General features: G+C 42.4%; 2 protein-coding genes across 6 annotated transcripts; both read left to right on the top strand.

The window, feature by feature from the left end:
• Positions 1-736: 736 nt before the first annotated feature.
• Positions 737-4,397, top strand: LOC137126125 (OX-2 membrane glycoprotein-like). The gene is made up of 6 exons (XM_067502586.1): positions 737-837; positions 1,106-1,195; positions 1,416-1,667; positions 1,864-2,187; positions 3,155-3,248; positions 3,335-4,397. Exons 1-6 carry the CDS (start codon positions 798-800, stop codon positions 3,366-3,368), a joined length of 834 nt encoding a protein of 277 aa, XP_067358687.1. The 5' UTR covers positions 737-797; the 3' UTR covers positions 3,369-4,397.
• A 4,269-nt stretch (positions 4,398-8,666) lies between these two features.
• On the top strand, positions 8,667-19,285 carry LOC137126041 (OX-2 membrane glycoprotein-like). 5 transcript variants are annotated; one of them, XR_010914260.1, is made up of 7 exons: positions 8,667-8,803; positions 10,648-10,983; positions 11,111-11,419; positions 11,502-11,540; positions 11,636-11,713; positions 12,926-13,128; positions 18,088-19,285. XR_010914260.1 is itself a non-coding variant. In XM_067502441.1 (6 exons), exons 1-6 carry the CDS (start codon positions 8,749-8,751, stop codon positions 13,030-13,032), a joined length of 924 nt encoding a protein of 307 aa, XP_067358542.1. In that variant the 5' UTR covers positions 8,667-8,748; the 3' UTR covers positions 13,033-19,281. The 5 variants fall into 5 exon arrangements, 1 of the variants encoding a protein (XP_067358542.1); XR_010914259.1 differs by having other exon boundaries at positions 12,926-17,348; positions 18,088-19,282; XR_010914257.1 differs by having other exon boundaries at positions 12,926-17,348; positions 17,887-19,281.
• The last annotated feature ends 1,496 nt before the right edge of the window (positions 19,286-20,781 follow it).

Below are 20,781 nucleotides of genomic sequence, written 5' to 3'. Positions count from 1 at the left end.
AGTTGTGAAGCATTAGCTGTGTTTCGACCAAATATCTGTCACCTTGTTACCCAGAATTACTGCCTTCTGGTAACAGTGGGCTTTTCCTGGAGCAACACACTGTACTTCAGATATCACACCTCTACCTTCAAAAATACACACATGCTGGTGTACTCCGCGGGGAATCATGCTGAAACCTCACCACACTAGAGGCTGATCACATGCAAGCTGTATGAATATTACTTCTGCTTCTGGGACTTTTTTGACCACTTGACATTACTGGAGTTATTGTAAGGGTACCACAGATGTACAGTAAGCATTCCGTTTACTGGACGTTGCAGTAGTAACGGTGAGAAAGAGAGAAAGTTTAATTCCACAAGTTTCAGTTTACATTATGTGTAATAATTAAATATTACTACAGGGATGACCCATTCAAAAGGGACATCACCCTTTATGAGCTGGTATCTCCTGTATTCATAATACCAATTAATTTATTAAAAAAATGTCCTGTCATATTAATATTGAATTATAATCAATTATAATATATTTTTAAGGTTCAGCAACATAAATGTGGTTTGGGCTCTGCAATTCAAAAAAAAAAAAAAAGAAATTCAACCAGGGCTTCTTCTTTTCCTTCCTTACAATAAATCAAATATATATATATATACTTATTAATTGCCATATTTTATATGAGTTACCATCCCCCCCCCCCCCCCCCCCTTCTCACCACCCGTGAAACACCCTGTTTCTCTCTCTGTATTTAAACCAGCTCACCGTCAAAACTGAAAGTATTCTGAACAAACAGCAGACAGGAGACAATGTTGCTCATCCTCATTTCTATTTCTTTGCTTTTTAGAGGTAAGTCACACTGACGGGTGATAATATCATCCATCAATATTCAGTGTTTTGTTTTTTCAATATTTTTAATTAGTAATCTATTTTGTAATGAGATATTATATACTATTACAAGCAATGCTGTGATAAAAAATATATTTGAGGTAGAATAAATTTAAGACTTATTATACTAATATACTTTATTTATTTATATTTTATTTGGTCAGAGTTTATGTGTCTAACACATACATATTTTAAGTCAACACTTACTGACACTCTGCTGTATTTATAGCCTCAGCTTCACATATAACCGGATATGGAAATACAACAGCTGTCTATGGTGGTGATGCGCATTACAGATGTGCAGTGGATAATCCAACAGGTGCAGACTCTTCTCTACGTTTGTCTTATAATAGTGCAGATTTGTCACCATTTCCTAATCATTATCTGTGTCTGCAGCCTTTGTTGTTTTTAAATGTTTTACAGCTCAGTATCTCGGTAATGGGCTCATGTTCAAAAAAGAGAATTTGTTAATCATCAAACATCTCTGTTCTGTGGGTTTGCAGCTGTGGTTTTAAGGGGTGACTTGATCTTTGTTCCAGGTGTGCTGCAGGTGACGTGGCAGAGGCTTTTTAGGGACGAGTCCATAGAGAACTTGGCAACTTACAGCAAGCGATTTGGACAGCAGGTCAATGACCCGTACATAGGAAAAGTGGTCTTCACAGAAGCGTCCCTAAGCTCAGCGTCCATCACCGTGAAGAATGTAACGTGGGAGGACGAAAGCTGTTATATTTGTGCATTTAATGTTTATCCCGATGGGTCCAAAAGGAAACAGACTTGCCTCATAGTGCAAGGTAATCTGCTGCAAATTCATACAAACAGAGGACACAGAAACAGTCAAACAAAAACTAAATGTTAATCCTCGAAATAAAGTCAGACTCTTGAAAAATGTTATATTTTTCAGTTCAGACAGACAGACTTTGTAATTTTACATCTGTGCTTCTGTGTAAAGTGCTAATAAATAATAATTCCTTTAATTCCTCATAAAAGGTATATCCCAAGTACATACAAGAGTGCACGTTCCCAGCACTGGCCCTGATCAAGAGCACGTAGAGGCTGTGTTCAGCTGCTCAGCAACGGGCAAACCAGCTCCAACCATCCAGTGGAACTTCACATCTGCCGTCACCGAGGTGGAGCAACCGCAGACCATCACAGAGACCAACGGTGGCCACACTTTTACGAGCAGCCGCAACATCACCCTGAAGGTTCCCCCATACTGGAGTGGACACGTGGACTGTCTGCTCAACAGTGGGATGGCGGGACAGAGGCAGGAGAGGATTTATTACACCCGGGAAGGGAGGGAAAAAGATGGAGGTACGCATATCCATCGTTTTTTTTGTTTTTTTTTTTTTTTGCTTTACTGTTCTAACTACTCAATCCAGCAACTCAATCTGGTCTCCAGGGACTCGCCGTTGTAAGATCCACGTACAATAAAAACGTCCAGCAACGAGCATCTTTGGCAGCTGTCCTCTCTAGCAGGAAGTGCTTGTTTAATAATGACAAATCCTTTGTGCTGTTCCCCACCTTCGCTTCTTTGGAATACTTGTTCCTGACTATTGCGAAATCCACTCGGTAGAACTTTCCCGTCGATGAGTAGCTCTATTATTTACGCTCGTTGACTGGAAGTCAATTCAAGTCATACATCCGTCACATCCATTCCGCATAAACAAGTGCATAATGAGCATCCCGGATTTTGACGCACCGCATAGCTCACTAACGCTGAATACGGATGACATTTCTTTATTTCCACTTTATAAGGAACCACACTCCACAGACATTATAACTGAGAGCTGCCTAGTCATTGATGCCTAAATCCCCGATATGCGAGTGGTCCATTGTTTACTCAACCAGGAAGTAGGAACCAGTGTGAGATAGGTGACGTCACTATACAGTTTTAGATATTGTTGCAGGAAGCTGGGAAGTACAGTTAATAAATTATTTAAAAAAAAAAAAAAAAAAACTCGACACCAGATGCAACTTGTAAACACAGTATTGCGCATTGTAAATCAGCTGAGCGGTGACTCATCTAGCATGGTTTCAGTTTCACTTGGCTCTTTCATGTTCAAGAATAGAAAGCTCCGCAGGGAGCTGTGCTGACGCACGGCCGCTGGTCAGCTTCATTCTTTCAGATGAGTAATTTGATAAGAGTAGGGAAATTGGTTTTCACTATTTAAAAGTAAGACTGCTACTGTAAAAAAATTCCATCTTCCTCTTTTTAAGAAAATGACATTTACCTATTTTCCTGTACTAAACAACATTACGTGCTGTTTTTTATCTACAGAGCCAAGTCTGCGACGGTCGGGGGTTGCATTCATTATAATTATTCTAATATGTATTTCCACCATCGCTGTTGCTGTTGTAATGAAGCGAAAAGGGTGAGATATTTTACACAATGTATACATGTCTGATAATATATTTCCGCTTGTTCTATAATAACTCTACTTCTCTCTCTTCCTGGCAGGTTAAAATGTAACCGAATAAATGAGCCTGTTTAACCGTGAGGAAGATTTGGAGTTTTCACAGCCGCCGGACCGTCACTGTTGACATTGCAGCATCCAGGCATTAAACAAACATGTGTTTTGGCATCTAACAATTACTATGTGACCATGAATTAAGCTAGAGGTTGCTATGCAAAAATGGGAAAACCACATGTAAGAAGTACATTTCTTTGAAACTGCATAACTCAGCACTTTATTATTTTTATTTTATTGTTTTTGTATAGAAGCTCAGCTTCTGTTTTAGGCTCTATTGAATATAGAACTGTATGAACTATTACCAAACGAATGTAATTTACACATGGAGTCTATTTGAACATAATCAATCACAAGCAGGAGCTTCACACAGTGACTATAAGTCATAGTGACAGCAACACAGTGCAATGAAAAAAGCTTTGCATCAAATCTAACAAAGTGACCAGTTTAAAGAGCTGATGCGTTTGGTAGTAAACGGGGAAAACCGCTAAAGGAGGAACTCGTGCTGTGGCGCCATCTACTGTGCTTTGAGGAGCAGTGGTGGAAAGACATTAGACTTTTTTTTTTGTTTGTTTTGTTTTAAGATTTAAAGCTAAAATATTCGGTGGCGCACACAAGAAGATCACAGAAGATCATTTTTCGCTGTTATGTGTAAAACCTATTTATAAAGTGTGAATTTGATATGATATATTATATACTAGAAGTACTTCAGAAGCATACAATTTTCCTTGCACTTTACTTGCACTTTTGCACATATTTATTGTTTGTGTATAATCCAAATATTTATTTTTACATAGAAACGCTCATAAAAAATACTCATTTACTGTATGGTTGTGATTGTTGTAAAGTGCTTTTAGGCTATTGTTTTCCATAAATGTGGTAATCTTTTCAACTGTGGTTTATGTTCATTTAATTTACTTATATCTTTGTGAATTTTTGTTTTCTAGATTTGTCTGTATTTATTTTTGTTCTGTTAAATATGTTTTAATGGTGTCACCTGTTGTCTGTATATTTGTTTCTCTAGGTTTTATAAATAAAGGCTTGTGACTGCAATTGAATTGTGTTAAGAAGCAAATTATGCATGAATCACGCAACTTTCCAAGCAACACAGTGCATTTAAGCGATCCAGGCTAATTCGTTTTTGTTTATTAAATAATCGTCTTCCTTTGGGCTGCTCCCTTTCAGGAGTCACCACAGCAAATCATGTGCCTCCATCTAACCCTGTCCTCAACATCCTCTTCTGTCACACCAACTACCTTCATGTCCTCTCTCACTACATCCATAAATCTCCTCTTTGGTCTTCCTCTAGACCTCCTGCCTGGCAGCTCCAACCTCAGCATCCTTCTACCGATATATTCACAGTTTCTCCTCTGAACATGTCCAAACCACCTCAATCTGGCCTCTCTGACTTTATCTCCAAAACATCTAACATGAGCTGTCCCTCTGATGTCCTCATTCCTGATCCTGTCCATCCTCGTCACTCCCAAAGAGAACCTCAACATCTTAAGCTCTGCTACCTCCAGCTCTGCCTCCTGTCTTTTCTTCAGTGCCACTGTGTCTAACTCGAAAAACATCGCTGGTCTCACCACCGTCTTGAACACCTTTCCTTTCCTTTCTCGCTGATACTCTTTTATCACACAACACACCTGACACTTTTCTCCACCTGTTCCAACCTGCCTGCACTCGCCTCTTCACCTCTTTTCCACACTCTCCGTTGCTCTGAACCGTTGACCCTAAGTACTTAAAGTCCTGCACCTTCTTCACCTCTGCTCCCTGTAACCTCACCGTTCCTGTCATATGCTTTCTCTAAATCTACGAAGACACAATGCAACTCCCTATGACCCTCTCTGTACTTCTCCATCAGCATCCTCAAAGCAAATACTGCATCTGTTGGACTCTTTCAAGGCATGAAACCCTTAGCCGAGCTTCCACTAATCTTTCCCACAACTTCATTGTGTGGCGAAGGAAAAAATACCAAAGTGCAGTTTTGAAAGGATTAGGGGAGGAAGCAGCAAGAGACTTAAAAGTTTTGGAAGTGGAATTCTCTCCAACAGTGGCATGTTCTATGGTTCCTGTCTGGCTGTTGGAAACACCAGTGGTTCATCTAGAATTACTCAACGGGAAAGGAAAACAGGACACAAGAGATTTGGGTAGTGATTTTTATAGCTACACAGAAACTACATATCTGGGAAACATACATTTTACGCATGGGTCAAAAGATCCAGTAACAGGTGTAACAAGTGCTGCAGTTACAGTCCCATCCCAAGGAGTAGATATCGCCACAAAGATATTAAACTCTCTGAGTGTGTGTGCAGTTGAGCTTTATTACATTGTGGTAGCCCTTGACTGGGTGCAGCAAACTAGACCCAACTTGGTTATGACATGCAGTGACTCTGCTCTGTGCAGTAATAGACCACGTACATCAAGGTGTCAGCAAGACTTGTTGATGGAAGCACTGATGATTCCCTCTGCAGTAGTAAGACAGGGAACAGATGTACAATTAATCTGGGTCCCTGCCCGTTACTGCATTGTAGGGAATGAGAGAGTGGACAGGTTGGCAAAGCAAGCTATTAAACAGTTAAATATAGATGTTGATATTAAACTTTCAAAGGTGGAAGGAAAGAACATAGTATGGGGAGAAATTAAGCAGCAGTACTTGGATCAGGAAAAGAAGGCTAGTGTTAGGTCACAAGGAGCAGGGGAGGGAATAGAAATGAGGAGGTGGTTAATGACCAGGCTACGAATAGGACATGGTCATTTAAATTGTACTCTTCACTTCATAGGGAAACATCAGACTGGGCTGTGTGAAGAATGTCAGGAGTTATTAACGGTGGAACATGTCATGTTAAACTGTAGGAAGCACATAGTCGAGAGAGAGCACATGATGGGTGAGTGGAGAAAACATGAGTGTTAAATCTGGGACAAACTGGAGCCAAATAATCAGTGTAGAGGTGCAGTGTTCAAAGGCCTGATGTCAAGAATGTAAGAGTATAGTATATGTAGGGAGATGTTAAAACCAGAAGATGGCAGCAATGCAACTGATGGGATGGAGGCTGCCCTGAAGCCGCGAAGATCAAGCGGGAAAGTGAACCCTGTACCTGAGATGGCAGATTGTGTGGTTTTATTTTCCCTAGTTTTTTTGTCACTCTTTCTGAAAGATGAGACAGAAATTACAAATACTTACGTTGCATGTTTCGTTGCGTTATTACGCAATATTTTACGCGGTGTCAGTTTACAATGGAAAGTTCGTATAAAACATAATATAACATTAAAAAGTAATAATCACTGCTTTACCGAACAGAAACGTCTTTAACCGTTTTTTGAAATAGTCCACAGGCTGTGGTGCCCTCACGTTCTCAGGCAGAGTGTCCAGAGCCGTGGAGCAGCTGTTAAGAGGGCTCGATCCCCCGTTGTGTGGAGTTTGGTTCTGGAGGGGTAGAGGCGATAAGTGTTGGTGGAACGAAGATGTCTTGTTGTAGTTTGCGATGTGAGGGGTTCTTTAAGCTATTGTGGGGCATTTCCAAGGATGCACTGGTGGGTAATTAGACAGACTTCGTATTAAATGCAAAAGTGGATGGGGACCCAGTGAAGTGTCCGGAGAACAGAAGTGATGTGCTCATTAATGATGGGCGGATCGATACCAGAAAATCTATATTTCGATTTTGACGGCCAATTTTTAAGTATCGATTCTCAAGTTAAAATATCGATATTTTCTGTTTATTTATTCATATTTTCTCTGCAGTCATATCCGAATGTTTTCTGCTCCTTCTACATCAATTTGTATATTATTTGTGATGCACCGCATAGGAACTACTTTTCCTTCCGCCGATCAGCCCCATGATCCACAATCTTCAACCAAACTTCTTCGACACGTGCTCGGCCGGCTGGCGGCTCCGCCTCCAAGCACAGGCAGCATTTCGGACCGAAATGTATCATTTTTATTCACTGACTATTTCGCTACGAACGTTCTGTTTCAAGAGAATTGTAGAAATAGGCAAAGTGTGTCTAATCCATAATTGGTTTTAAACAAAGGGAGGGAAATACAGATGGGTATATAAGACATCCATGTAGATGAGGGCGAGTCATGGATATCAAGTGCTTCTTAGGAATTCCTGGTGTCAGACTTGTTCCTGACTATTGCGAAATCCACTCGGTAGAACTTTCCCGTCGATGTATAGCTCTGTTATTTACGCTCGTTGACTGGAAGTCAATTCAAGTCATACATCCGTCACATCCATTCCGCATAAACAAGTGCATAATGAGCATCCCGGATTTTGACGCAACGCATAGCTCACTAACGCTGAACACGGATGACATTTCTTTATTTCCACTTTATAAGGAACCACACTCCACAGACATTATAACTGAGAGCTGCCTAGTCATTGATGCCTAAATCCCCGATATGCGAGTGGTCCATTGTTTACTCAACCAGGAAGTAGGAACCAGTGTGAGATAGGTGACGTCACTACACAGTTTTAGATATTGTTGCAGGAAGCTGGGAAGTACAGTTAATAAATTATAAAAAAAAAAAAAACACGACACCAGATGCAAATTGTAAACACAGTATTGCGCATTGTAAATCAGCCGATATATTAACAATGTCTTCTCTGAACATGTCCAAACAACCTCAATCTGGCCTCTCTGACTTTATCTCCAAAACATCTAACATGAGCTGTCCCTCTGATGTCCTCATTCCTGATCTTGTCCATCCTCATCACTCCCAAAGAGAACCTCAACATCTTAAGCACTGCTACCTCCAGCTCTGCCTCCTCTCTTTTCTTCAGTGCCACTGTCTCTAAGCCGAACAACATCGCTGGTCTCACCACCGTCTTGAACACCTTTCCTTCGATTTCACATTTCCCTTCGATTGAACATAGTATGGGGAGAAATTAAGCAGCAGTACTTGGATCAGGAAAAGAAGGCTAGTGTTAGGTCACAAGGAGCAGGGGAGGGAATAGAAATGAGGAGGTGGTTAATGACCAGGCTACAAATAGGACATGGTCATTTAAATTGTACTCTTCACTTCATAGGGAAACATCAGACTGGGCTGTGTGAAGAATGTCAGGAGTTATTAAGGGTGGAACATGTCATGTTAAACTGTAGGAAGCACATAGTTGAGAGAGAGCACATGATGGGTGAGTGGAGAAAACATGAGTGTTAAATGTGGGGTTAGAGGACAAACTGGAGCCAAATAATCAGTGTAGAGGTGCAGTGTTCAAAGGCCTGATGTCAAGAATGTAAGAGTATAGTATATGTAGGGAGATGTTAAAGCCAGAAGATGGCAGCAATGCAACTGATGGCATGCAGGCTGCCCTGAAGCCGCGAAGAAGAAGAAGAAAAGAGAAGAAGAAGAAGGCGGAAGTAAATTTTAAAATCAAGCGGGAAAGTGAAGCCTGTAGCTGAGATGGCAGATTGTGTGGTTTTATTTTCCCTAGTTTTTTTGTCACTCTTTCTGAAAGGTGAGACAGAAATTACAAATACTTACGTTGCATGTTTCGTTGCGGTATAACGCAATATTTTAAGCTTAAGCTTCAACTAAACTTCAACACGTGCTCGGCCGGCTGGCGGCTCCGCCTCCTAAGCACAGGCAGCATTTCGGACCGAAATGTATCATTTTTATTCACGTACTATTTCGCTACGAATGTTTTGTTTCAAGAGAATTGTAGAAATAGGCAAAGTGTGTCTAATTCATAATTGGTTTTAAACAAAGGGAAGGAAATACAGATTGGTATATAAGACATACATGTAGTTGAGGGTGAGTCATGGATATCAAGTGACATAAACTGTTCACCTGATAAAGAAAGTGTCATGGACTAGAACTAGTCAGAACTAGAAATAATGAAAATGTTAAAAATGCCAATAGGTTGAACAATGATTTTGCTGTCATTTTAATGTTTTTAATTATTCCCTGTAAGAGCTCACGTGATTGTGTTTCATCGTGATCAGATGACAGAATTAACATAACACTCTGGATATCGGATCAGATCGATATCGCGATACTAACCAAGGTATTACTTGGTATCGGATCGAATCTGAAATCCCTGGTATCGCCCATCACTAGTGCTCATATTTCCGCACCCTCAAGGATCCTGGCTGTACTGTTTTGAATGTATTGGAGCTTTTCAAGGCATCTGCCAAAGATCCCAAGGAGGAGGGCATTGCAGTAGTCCAGCCTGGAGCAGACAAAGGCTTGGATCAGCCTTTCAGCTTGGGCGAGCGAGCGGGAGGGAGGGATGGAGTTTGGCTATGTTTCTGAGATGGAAAAAATGCAATTTTAAAGAGGTGTTGGACATGTGTTTTGGATGACAGGTGGGGGTCGAACTTGACCCCCAAGTTGTTAACAGAGTAGGAGAGTGTAATGCTGTGGCCAGAAAAGGACATGCAGTTAATGGGGGAGGAATGAAGCTGCTGGGTGGTACCAATTAGAAGGGCTTCAGTTTTAGTGCTGTTCAGCTGAAGGAAGTTCTCTGAAATCCACACCTCAGTGTCTTCAGGGCAGCAGGTGAGAGTCGACGGAAGTGTCGGGGAGGTCGGGCTCAACCTCACACAGAGCTGAGTATCATCAGCATTGCAGTGGAAGGAGACTCCATGCTTGCTAATGACGTGGCCCAGTGGGAGCATATAGATGTTGAAAAGGGTTGGCCCAAGAACCGACCCCTTTGTACCCCATTAATGACCGAATGTGGCAGAGATTTTGCATCCCCCAGGGCCACATACTCAGCTCTATTTGTGAGATAGGACCCAAACCACCCCCCGAGCAGTGCCAGAAATTCCAGCGATATACTGTAGATGATGAAGGAGAATTTTGTGGTCAACTGTATCAACTGCGGCAGTGAGATCCAGAAGAATGACAAGTGATGGGAAGCGCTGGTCACCAACCTTTAGGAGGTCATTGGTGACCCTGACCAGGGCTGTCTCTGTGCTGTGGGAGGGGGGGATGTATCTTTTGAGGTGATCCTGAAGCTGGGCTAAGAGCTTTTTCCAGGACCTTTGACAGGAATGGAAGGTTGGAGATTGGACGATAGTTTACCATAACATCAGGATCCAGGGAGGGTTTTTTTTTTTTTTTTTAGATGTGGTGTAATTCTTGCAGTTTTCAATTATGATGGGACTTAGCAGCTCTGGAGGGAGTAATAATGATGCTGGTGATGAGGGAGCTTATGTCTGAGACATTAGCTTTTACCAAGGGAGTGCGGAGAGGGTCCAAGGTGCACGTTGAGGGTCCCATCCTTTGTATAATGACCTCAAGTTCTTTCAATACTGTATATTGTATGTGTATTAATATAATGATGTATAATTACAGGTGCAGCTCTGATTGAAACACGGGAGACTGAACTGGCAGCTGTGGGAGAAGAGGCTCTTTTAGGTTGTAAGTTCATGGAACCTGAAGATGTGGTTCAAGTCACATGGCAGAAGGTTTTACCTGATCAGGACCAGAACATGGCCACCTACCACACTGACTTTGGACAACTAGTGAATTCTGGCTTTGGAGATAAAGTGCGATTTAAAGTTGCTGAACTGAAGAACAGCTCCATAATTATTAGAAACGTTGTGGACCAGGACGAAGGCTGCTATCTGTGTTTGTTTAACACTTACAATTTTGGTGCTTTCATTGGCAAAACGTGCCTCCAAGTTTATGGTAAGAATCTGATGGTAGAACAACAGATTGTTCTAATCCTCCATGCAAAGTAAATTCAGGACCAAATGTGTCATGTCAGAAGCAAATGTCTATAACAATGTCCTTCATGTGATATCTGTCTTTGCAGAGCTGCATCAGCCCGTCCTTCATGTCACACAGTCAAACGGTACTGAAGAGTCAGTTGTGTCCTGCTCAGCTACAGGTCGACCTGCTCCCACTGTGATGCTGAGCGTCACACAACAAGGCCTCAACTTCTCCCACTACAGCACTGTCAGTGTCAATAACACCAACGCTACGGTCTCTGTCTGCACCACAGCTCTGCTGTCTGGGTTCCATGACAGCAGCATCCAGGTTGGATGTGTAGCGAGAGTCCTCTCAGGTCCTCAGAAAGAAGTGTTTATGGTGATTCCTGAGCTCAATCAGACATTTACTGATGGTGAGGAAAAACATCCAGAGATACAGATTTATAGATCAATAATTACTTCATAAATCTGATCACGTGACGTTTGTTTTTGCAGGATTTGATAAAGAATCTGGTTGTAAAAATAGAGATTTCAGTAAGTTAATCTTCCGGTGACCTAAAGTCAGTATTCATATTAATGTTGAGTGTATCAGATTAACAGTTGTTTTTTGTTTGTTCATTTTTTCAAAGGATGTACTTTTGTTGTATTAGCCTTGGCATTGACCTTTGGTTGTGTTGCTGCAGTCATCGGCAACCAAAAAAACACAGGTACAGTTATGTCTTTAACCCTTGTCTCTTTGTTGCTGTGTGTTGTTTGTTCAGGTTTAACTTTTTAAATCCTTCAGTCTGTAACTTTGAAATGAATCAGATGCCACAGACAGTCAGACCCTTTTTATACTGTCCTTCTTCACTTGAACATTTGCAAAATTATCTGTCTTTGCTCTGTTGTACTGCATATCATTGACATATTTTATATCTTTCAACTTGGCTAAATTCTTACCTAATATTCCTCTACTCTCCTGGTTAGTTTGCTATTTGTGAGAGAAAAACATTTCCTTCAAATGCAAAATGCCTGTTTATGGTGACCAAATGCTACATTCGCACCTCAGCAGACCTTCTGTCGGCACTGTCTTTAGACCAGAGCTTCATCAGGAAGCTGTCCCAGTGAGTAACACATAGGATATGATGGGTTTCAGATACTTGCTAATTAGATTTGAATTAGACCACTGTGTGTATGTTCTGCAAGGTTGATTTGCATTGAGTCATTCCTTTGTGCTTTTTATATAAATTCAGCTGCTGAGCTGAGTGGTTAAAAGAAACCATAACCTGTAAAACCTTGTCAATGTGATTGACCCACTCATGAGTGTAGTTCTGGTCTGCTCTCCATGTTTCCCTGTTTTGCTGATTAAACTCACCATAACCAAGACTGTGAGCTGACAAGGTGACAAGACGTTGTCATTGTAGTTTAACCGTTGTGTTATTGATTATTGACTGTTGTATACAGCACAGTGATATCTGAACCGCACGAGGACTGATGGCGCTAAAGAACAGGCTACAAGAGAAATGGTACTGGGTACTAAGAAGTGAGTGCCTGGCCTGGGCACAGTTTACCAACTGAATTGTTACCATTGTGTGGAAAAATGTTTAAACAGTTTTAATCAATTGACTGAATAGTGTTAATTGTGGTTTCCTAAATAAATGAAATTGGCGGTTTTACAGCTAACCTAATTAAAAGACGAACTGGAAAAGAAAGAAAGGGAGAGTGCAGAGCATAAAAATAAAACAAAACACAAGGTGTTCCAAGCTGACTGGAAGGCATTCAGGATGTGGAACGATGAATGTCATGTGAGGGAGAGTAGAATGTTTAGAAGACAGAACACAAACGAACATGAAACGCAGATAGAACACAGATAGAACCAGAACATACAGTATATAGATCAAAAAATGAACACTGAACCTCTGTATCCTGTATCGTCTAAGTTTCACAAGGTGGGTCCAGCTCTGGACACTGCTCCTCCACTGCCTCCTCTACCATGCCCGGGCCAACAGTGAATGGAGCCAGCACTCCTCCATCAACAGAAGCTTAACTACACAACACCATGTCCAGGGTCATGAGGGACTGCTCTGTGAATAAGCAACAGGCTGACTGAGTGGGAGAGCAGGGGGTGCAGACGCTGGATCAGGTGACATCCATCTTCTTCTTTTCCTTTCGGCTGCTCCCTTTCAGGAGTCGCCACAGCGAATCATGTGCCTCCATCTAACTCTATCCTCTGCATCCTCTTCACTCACACCAACTAACTTCATGTCCTCCCTCACTACATCCATAAATCTCCTCTTTGGTCTTCCTCTAGACCTCCTGCCTGGCAGCTCCAACCTCAGCATCCTTCTACCGATATATTCACAGTTTCTCCTCTGAACATGTCCAAACCACCTCAATCTGGCCTCTCTGACTTTATCTCCAAAACATCTAACATGAGCTGTCCCTCTGATGTCCTCATTCCTGATCCTGTCCATCCTCGTCACTCCCAAAGAGAACCTCAACATCTTAAGCTCTGCTACCTCCAGCTCTGCCTCCTGTCTTTTCTTCAGTGCCATTGTCTCTAAGCCGAACAACATTGCTGGTCTCACCACCATCTTGAACACCTTTCCTTTCATTCTCGCTGATACTCTTTTATCACACAACACACCTGACACTTTTCTCCACCCGTTCCAACCTGCCTGCACTCGCCTCTTCACCTCTTTTCCACACTCACCGTTGCTCTGAACCGTTGACCCTAAGTACTTAAAGTCCTGCACCTTCTTCACCTCTGCTCCCTGTAACCTCACCGTTCCACCTGGGTCCCTCTCATTGACACACATGTATTCTGTCTTGCTGCGGCTAAGCTTCATTCCTCTGTTTTCCAGAGCAGACCTCCACCTCTCTAGATTTTCCTCCACCTGCTCCCTGCTCTCACTACAAATAACAATGTCATCTGCAAACATCATAGTCCAGGGAGATTCTTGTCTAACCTCATCTGTCAGTCTGTCCATCACCAGAGCAAACAAGAAGGGGCTCAAAGCCGATCCTTGATGCAGACCCACCTCCACCTTGAACTCCTCTGTCACACCTACAGCACACCTCACCACTGTCTTACAGCTCTCATACATGTCCTGCACCACTCTAACATACTTCTCTGCCACTCCAGACGTCCTCATACAATACCACAGCTCCTCTCTCGGCACCCTGTCATACGCTTTTTCTAAATCTACGAAGACACAATGCAACTCCCTATGACCTTCTCTGTACTTCTCCATCAACGTCCTCAAAGCAAATACTGCATCTGTTGTACTCTTTCTAGGCATGAAACCATATTGCTGTTCACAAATACTCACCTCTGCCCTTAGCCGAGCTTCCACTACACTTTCCCACAACTTCATTGTGTGACTCATCAGCTTTATTCCTCTGTAGTTGCCACAGCTCTGCACATCTCCCTTGTTCTTAATAATTGGTACCAGTACACTTCTCCTCCAGTCCTCTGGCATCCTCTCACTCTCCAAGATCTTGTTAAACAAACTAGTCAAAAACTCTACTGCCACCTCTCCTAGACACTTCCATACCTCCACAGGTTTGTCATCAGGACCAACTGCCTTTCCACTCTTCATCCTCTTCAACGTCCTCCTCACTTCACTCTTACTAATCTTTGCTACTACCTGCTCCACACCAGTCACCTCTTCTACTCTTCGTTCCCTTTCATTTTCCTCGTTCATCAACTCTTCAAAGTACTCCTTCCATCTTCCCATCACACTCCTGGCACCTGTCAATACATTTCCATCCTTATCTTTAATCACACTAACCTGCTGCATATCCTTTCCATCTCTATCTCTTTGTCTGGCCAACCTGTACAAATCCACCTCTCCCTCTTTAGTGTCCAACCTAGCATACAAGTCCTCATATGCTCTTTGTTTGGCCTTTGCCACCTCTATCTTCACCTTACGCTGTATCTCCCTGTACTCCTGTCCACTCTCTTCAGTCCTCTCAGTGTCCCACTTCTTCTTAGCTAACCTCTTTCTCTGTATACACTCCTGAACTTCCTCGTTCCACCACCAAGTCTCCTTGTCCGCTTTCCTCTTTCCAGATGACACACCGAGTACCCTCCTACCTGTCTCCCTGATCAAATTAGCTGTAGTAGTCCAGTCATCTGGAAGCACCTCCAAACCACCCAGATTCTGTCTCAGCTCCTCCCTGAAAACTAAACGACATTCTTCCTTTTTCAACTTCCACCACTTCCTCCTCTGCTCTGCCTTAGTCCTCTTCATCTTCCTCACCACCAGCATCATTTTACACACCACCATCCTGTGTTGTCTGGCTACACTCTCCCCTACCAATGCTTTACAGTCACTGATCTCTTTCAGATTACAACGTCTACACAAGATGTAGTCTACCTGAGTGCTTCTCCCTCCGCTCTTGTACGTCACCCTATGTTCCTGCCTCTTCTGAAAGAAAGTGTTTACTACAGCCATTTCCATCCTCTTTGCAAAGTCAACCACCATCTGACCTTCTGCGTTCCTGTCCTGAAGACCAAACCTGCCCATAACAGTCTCATCAGCTCTGTTCCCTTCACCTACATGCCCATTGAAATCTGCACCAATGACAACTCTCTCCCCTCTGGGGATGATCTGCATCACTTCATCTAACTCACTCCAGAATTTCTCCTTCTCTTCTAACTCACATCCTACCTGTGGGGCATAACCACTCACAACATTGAACATCACCCCTTCAACTTCCAGCTTCAGACTCATCAACCTGTCTGACACTCTTTTCACCTCTAGAACATTCCTCACAAAATCCTCTTTCAATATAACTCCTACTCCATTTCTCTTCCTATCTGACCCATGGTAAAACAACTTGAACCCTGCTCCTAAGCTTTTAGCCTTGCTACCTTTCCACCTGGTCTCCTGGACACACAGTATGTCCACCTTCCTTCTCTGCATCATGTCGATCAACTCCCTAGCCTTCCCTGTCATAGTACCAACATTCAAAGTCCCTACTGTCAGTCCTACATTCTTAGCTTTCCTCTTCTCTCTCTGCCTACGAACACACCTTCCTCCTCTTCTTCTTCGTCTTCGACCAACAGTAGTCCAATTTCCACCGGTACCCTGTAGGTCAACAGCACAGGTGGCGGTCGTTGTTAACCCGGGCCCCGACCGATCCGGTATGGAAGTCTTTGTCACGATTCGCATGTTTGATTTGGCATGTGTTTTACGTCGGATGCCCTTCCTGCCACAACCCTCTGCATTTATCCAGACTTGGGACTGGCACAAGAAGACACTGGCTTGTGCCCCCTTGCGGTTTCATTGGATCAGGTAACATCCATACAGTAGCAGAAATCAGATCAGGTCACCCACACATTCACACACACAAAAACAGAAATATTCCAACATCATAAGTCACTACACTGCACAGCACACATAAATGTAGGACCAGAAGGTGAATATGAAAGTCAGTGGTATGTTGAAAATGGGGAATCTGAAGTGATATGCTTGACAAATGTGTATTGGACCATGACTGCTGCAGTTGCCTCTGTCTCACTCTCCTCTAAACAGGAATTACTATTTAAAGACGACACTCAACATTTCCCATTGGCTAAACCTTCTGACTGGAGCTGGCAAGAACTGGGCGCATGTACCACCAGCATCAGATCAGCTCATTGATGGCCATGACACCGCACATGCTTCAGCCTTTACCATCATAGAGAGCAGTTTACCACCAAAGCTCGAGCAAATTCCAAAATCTTTGGGCAGCTCATAAATATGACATGGGTCTTATGAAAGATACAGGGCCTCTGATAGTCCATCCAAAATCAGAGTACAGACCATGTCAAAACTGTTTACTGATTAATTTCACCTCTTATTTTACTTAAATAAATAATTAAAAAACAAATAATTAAATAAATTAATTTCTTCACACAAGAATTAATACTTGAGTTGTAACATATGCTTGTATTACACAAGCACCTGCTCTTGTAAAACATAACCAGCTAATGTTTACAAATCCGACATTTCACCTATATTAGCCTGCTATCTAAACAGACGCCCGAGGTTCACCACCAGTTGTTCACATTTCTAATCAATTTTACCTACTCAGCGACACACCCGTGTTATGACCCAAGTCCTTACGTGTGTTATTGTTATGTTGTCTTTTTCCTCCTCCTCCTGTGTTTTTGTGTGGGTGTGTTTTTATGTGGGTGTGTCTGAGGGGGTGGGGCCACAGGTGGTCCATTGGTCCATTCAAACTCAATGTCGCCACCTGATTGGACAGGATGGAGCGTCCTTCTCCATTTATAAAAGATGACAGCAGCCCAGCGGCCCGACCTCTGCCACTCCCAACCAACCCAGCATTCTGTACGCGACTACTGGACTTACAGTGAGCTCCGCACTTTGTTTTTGTAATTTGGAATTTTCTGTAAAAATTGTAAATAGAACTCACTGTAAAATATTGAGCACCAGGTAGCCATAAGAATAGATCTAGAATAGAATTTAAAACCCTGCTTCTTACATATAAAGCTCTTAACGGTCAGACTCCACCATATATAGAAGAGCTCATAGCACCATATCATCCCAGTAGACCACTTCGATCTCAGAATGCAGGCCTACTTGTGGTTCCCTGAATTTCCAAAGGTAGAATGGGAGGTAGAGCCTTTAGCTATCAAGCTCCTCTCCTGTGGAACCAGCTCCCAGTTCTTAGTCGGGAAGCAGACACCCTCTCTACTTGTAAGTCTAGGCTTAAAACCTTCCTCTTTAATAAAGCATATAGTTAGTTATAGTTATGCTACTATAGTTAGACTGCTTGGGGACCCATCCGCCGATGAACTGAGCTCCTTTCCTCCTTTTGACCCTCTCTCCTCACCTCTCACCCCACAATTGTCACCACTGTATGTCATTAACTCTGTTCTCTCCCGTAGTTGTCTTTGTCCTTCTCTGTCTCCCTCTCTCTGTCCCTTTCTGCAGGTGTCCCCGGCTTTGAAGCTGCGTGTCTTCCGGCCTGCAGCTACTGGTCCTACCAACCTGCCCGATGTTTTGTTGTTGCTTTTTGTTGCTCTTTTCTTTTTTTTCTACACTTTCCACTCACCCCACTCACTCCGTTTTGTGCAATGCTCTCTCAGCTGTTTGTCCCCAGGTGAAAGGAGCCCTGTCTACCCCTGCAGCCACTAACCTGCATGATCTCAAACCAGCATTGAAGGCAGAGGGACTCATCACGTGGGTCTGCGCCAGCCATTACAGGAGGATCGCCACACTGGATCCGGAGGGGGAACTACACCTAGAACTACACCCATCCCGGTTGAAGGAGGGACTGAGGTCACTGTGACATGACCTGAAAAGACGTTCTGGCTATGATGACACAAACACCTGGGGCTGATTTGAAATTGTGTTTGGCAGATGGAAAGCCTTCATCCTTTTACATCTCTAACTGGGAACTTCCATTTCATGAGAATGATGACATCAGTATTCAGTCCTTTGTTGTTGTTTATGATGATGAAACGTTTTGAAAATCAGTTGCATTGAGTCATTCCTTTGTGCTTTTATAAAGGTAATTTTATTTTTAGGATAATTTAATTGATTCGTTAATTTAGCAATTAAACCTTCATTTAAAAAAGTTATGTTTTGTTTAACATATTGTTTTATGCTTTTTGATAAACACTTTTTTTAAGAAAAATAAACTGGGAGGAAAAAAATGTGATGTTTTGTCGAATTTAACACTAAGTGACTCCAAAGAAAACCTCCTTATTTTAGTGGGTAAAGATTCAGTTATTTATCAGATACAAAACAACAATTCAGTTCTCCTTCCAGAAGCTATGATTGATCACTTTTTTGGTTGGTTTTAAACTTATTTGTGCTCAGTCTGTAATAGTTTATCGGTGTAGATTGGCAGATCACTGCTGACAGATAAATACAAATTTAAGTCCTTTACATATCATTTCCTCTATGCACGTGTAAAATCTGTTACACAAACACAGCAGACTGTGTTGGCATCTGTGGGGGAATAATTCATGGCTGCTAAATGTTCTGCACACGCCACAATAGTAAGACATTACTGTATCTTCCTCGTCTGGGTTTTATTTTTATATGTGTTAACTTGCAAGCCTGAGCAAGCAGCAGGGGTCTTGAACCAGGCTAATGATTTATGTTGAAGTTATTCTTTTTTAGTCATGATGTCAAATCTGATGCAGCAAAATTTTCAGTGATTAACGTAGGACAACTGAAATGTATAATATTTGTTAATGTACCTTGTGTTTGTCTGTGCATTTGTTAGTTTATCAAGTTATGAAATCTTGATGGCCTTTTGATGATATACTTGTGAATATTGTGCATAAAAATGCAGCAAGAACACGGCCACCAGAGGTCTCTGTTCATTCACACTTCACCTTTCAGGAGGAGTGGAGTGTGTTTGAGAGAGCAGGGAGTGAAAGGAGGCAGCAGGAGCTCAGCACTGCTCAGTCGGAGTTTGATAAGCCACAAGTTATTCTGCTCTGTTTTCAAGAACTGTATCACAGGGAGCATCTCCACTACTGAGAGCAGAGGACTGTGATCTGTCAGAGTGTAAGTTTGATGTTGTTTTTTTCCTTAACAAATTTAGTTCCAGCCAGAGTCAGTTTGAAATAATGTTTGTAGTTTTGAGTCCAGAAACATCAACCTACATCACCTACATTCAAACCCTACAGTCAGTGTATCTGTTTTTCTCCTTTTAATCTGTCTTCCATTTAACTTGTCTCCTGGCAATGAACCAGCTGTGACAACAATGTTTATTGCACATCTGCATGCAGAGGTGACTTGAAGATTTTGGTTGCCAGCCTACTTTTATTCCCCCTGTCCCGGTTAAGTTAAATTCACTTTTAAAAGAATTGAATTGACCTCAATGGAACAATCACACGCTTGTCCAACCACCAACCTTCCATGAATATATTTAGAAAGTTGCATGTTATTGTGCATCTGTTGGAGGTTCACATTAAAAGGCTACAGTTGATTGACTGAATCAGATTTGACATAAGAAGCGTGTTTGTGATGGAAAAGCGGCTCAAGTGTTGCCCAACAGGAGCAGGCTGCATGTTTGAAGCCAGATGTTTGAGGGTGTAAAAGAGCCATAAAACTCTGGTGTCTGGACCAGGTCCAACCTGTGGTTTGTGTGGGTTTTTCTTTCCCAGGCAGGTCACTTGTAGAGCCTGATCAAATGCCTTTTATTGCCTGATCCCTGCTGTTTCCACCATTTGGTCCTGAAAATAGGCCAGTGATCTGTTCCCAGTACAGCTGTTGAGTAGCTTTACAGTAACTAGTGCTGCAGTTACAGTCCCATCCCAAGGAGCAGGTATCGCCACAAGAATATCAAACTCTCTGAGTGTGTGTGCAGTTGAGCTTTATTACACTGTGGTAGCCCTTGACTGGGTGCAGCAAACCAGACCCAACTTGGTTATGACATGCAGTGACTCTGCTCTGTGCAGTAATAGACCACGTACATCAAGGTGTCAGCAAGACTTGTTGATGGAAGCACTGATGATTCCCTCTGCAGTAGTAAGACAGGGAACAGATGTACAATTAATCTGGGTCCCTGCCCGTTACTGCATTGTAGGGAATGAGAGAGTGGACAGGTTGGCAAAGCAAGCTATTAAACAGTTAAATATAGATGTTGATATTAAACTTTCAAAGGTGGAAGGAAAGAACATAGTATGGGGAGAAATTAAGCAGCAGTACTTGGATCAGGAAAAGAAGGCTAGTGTTAGGTCACAAGGAGCAGGGGAGGGAATAGAAATGAGGAGGTGGTTAATGACCAGGCTACGAATAGGACATGGTCATTTAAATTGTAC

Source organism: Channa argus, chromosome 4, assembly GCF_033026475.1.
Source record: "Channa argus isolate prfri chromosome 4, Channa argus male v1.0, whole genome shotgun sequence".
Lineage (NCBI taxonomy): Eukaryota > Metazoa > Chordata > Actinopteri > Anabantiformes > Channidae > Channa > Channa argus.
This window is presented reverse-complemented; position numbering and strand designations above follow the sequence as displayed.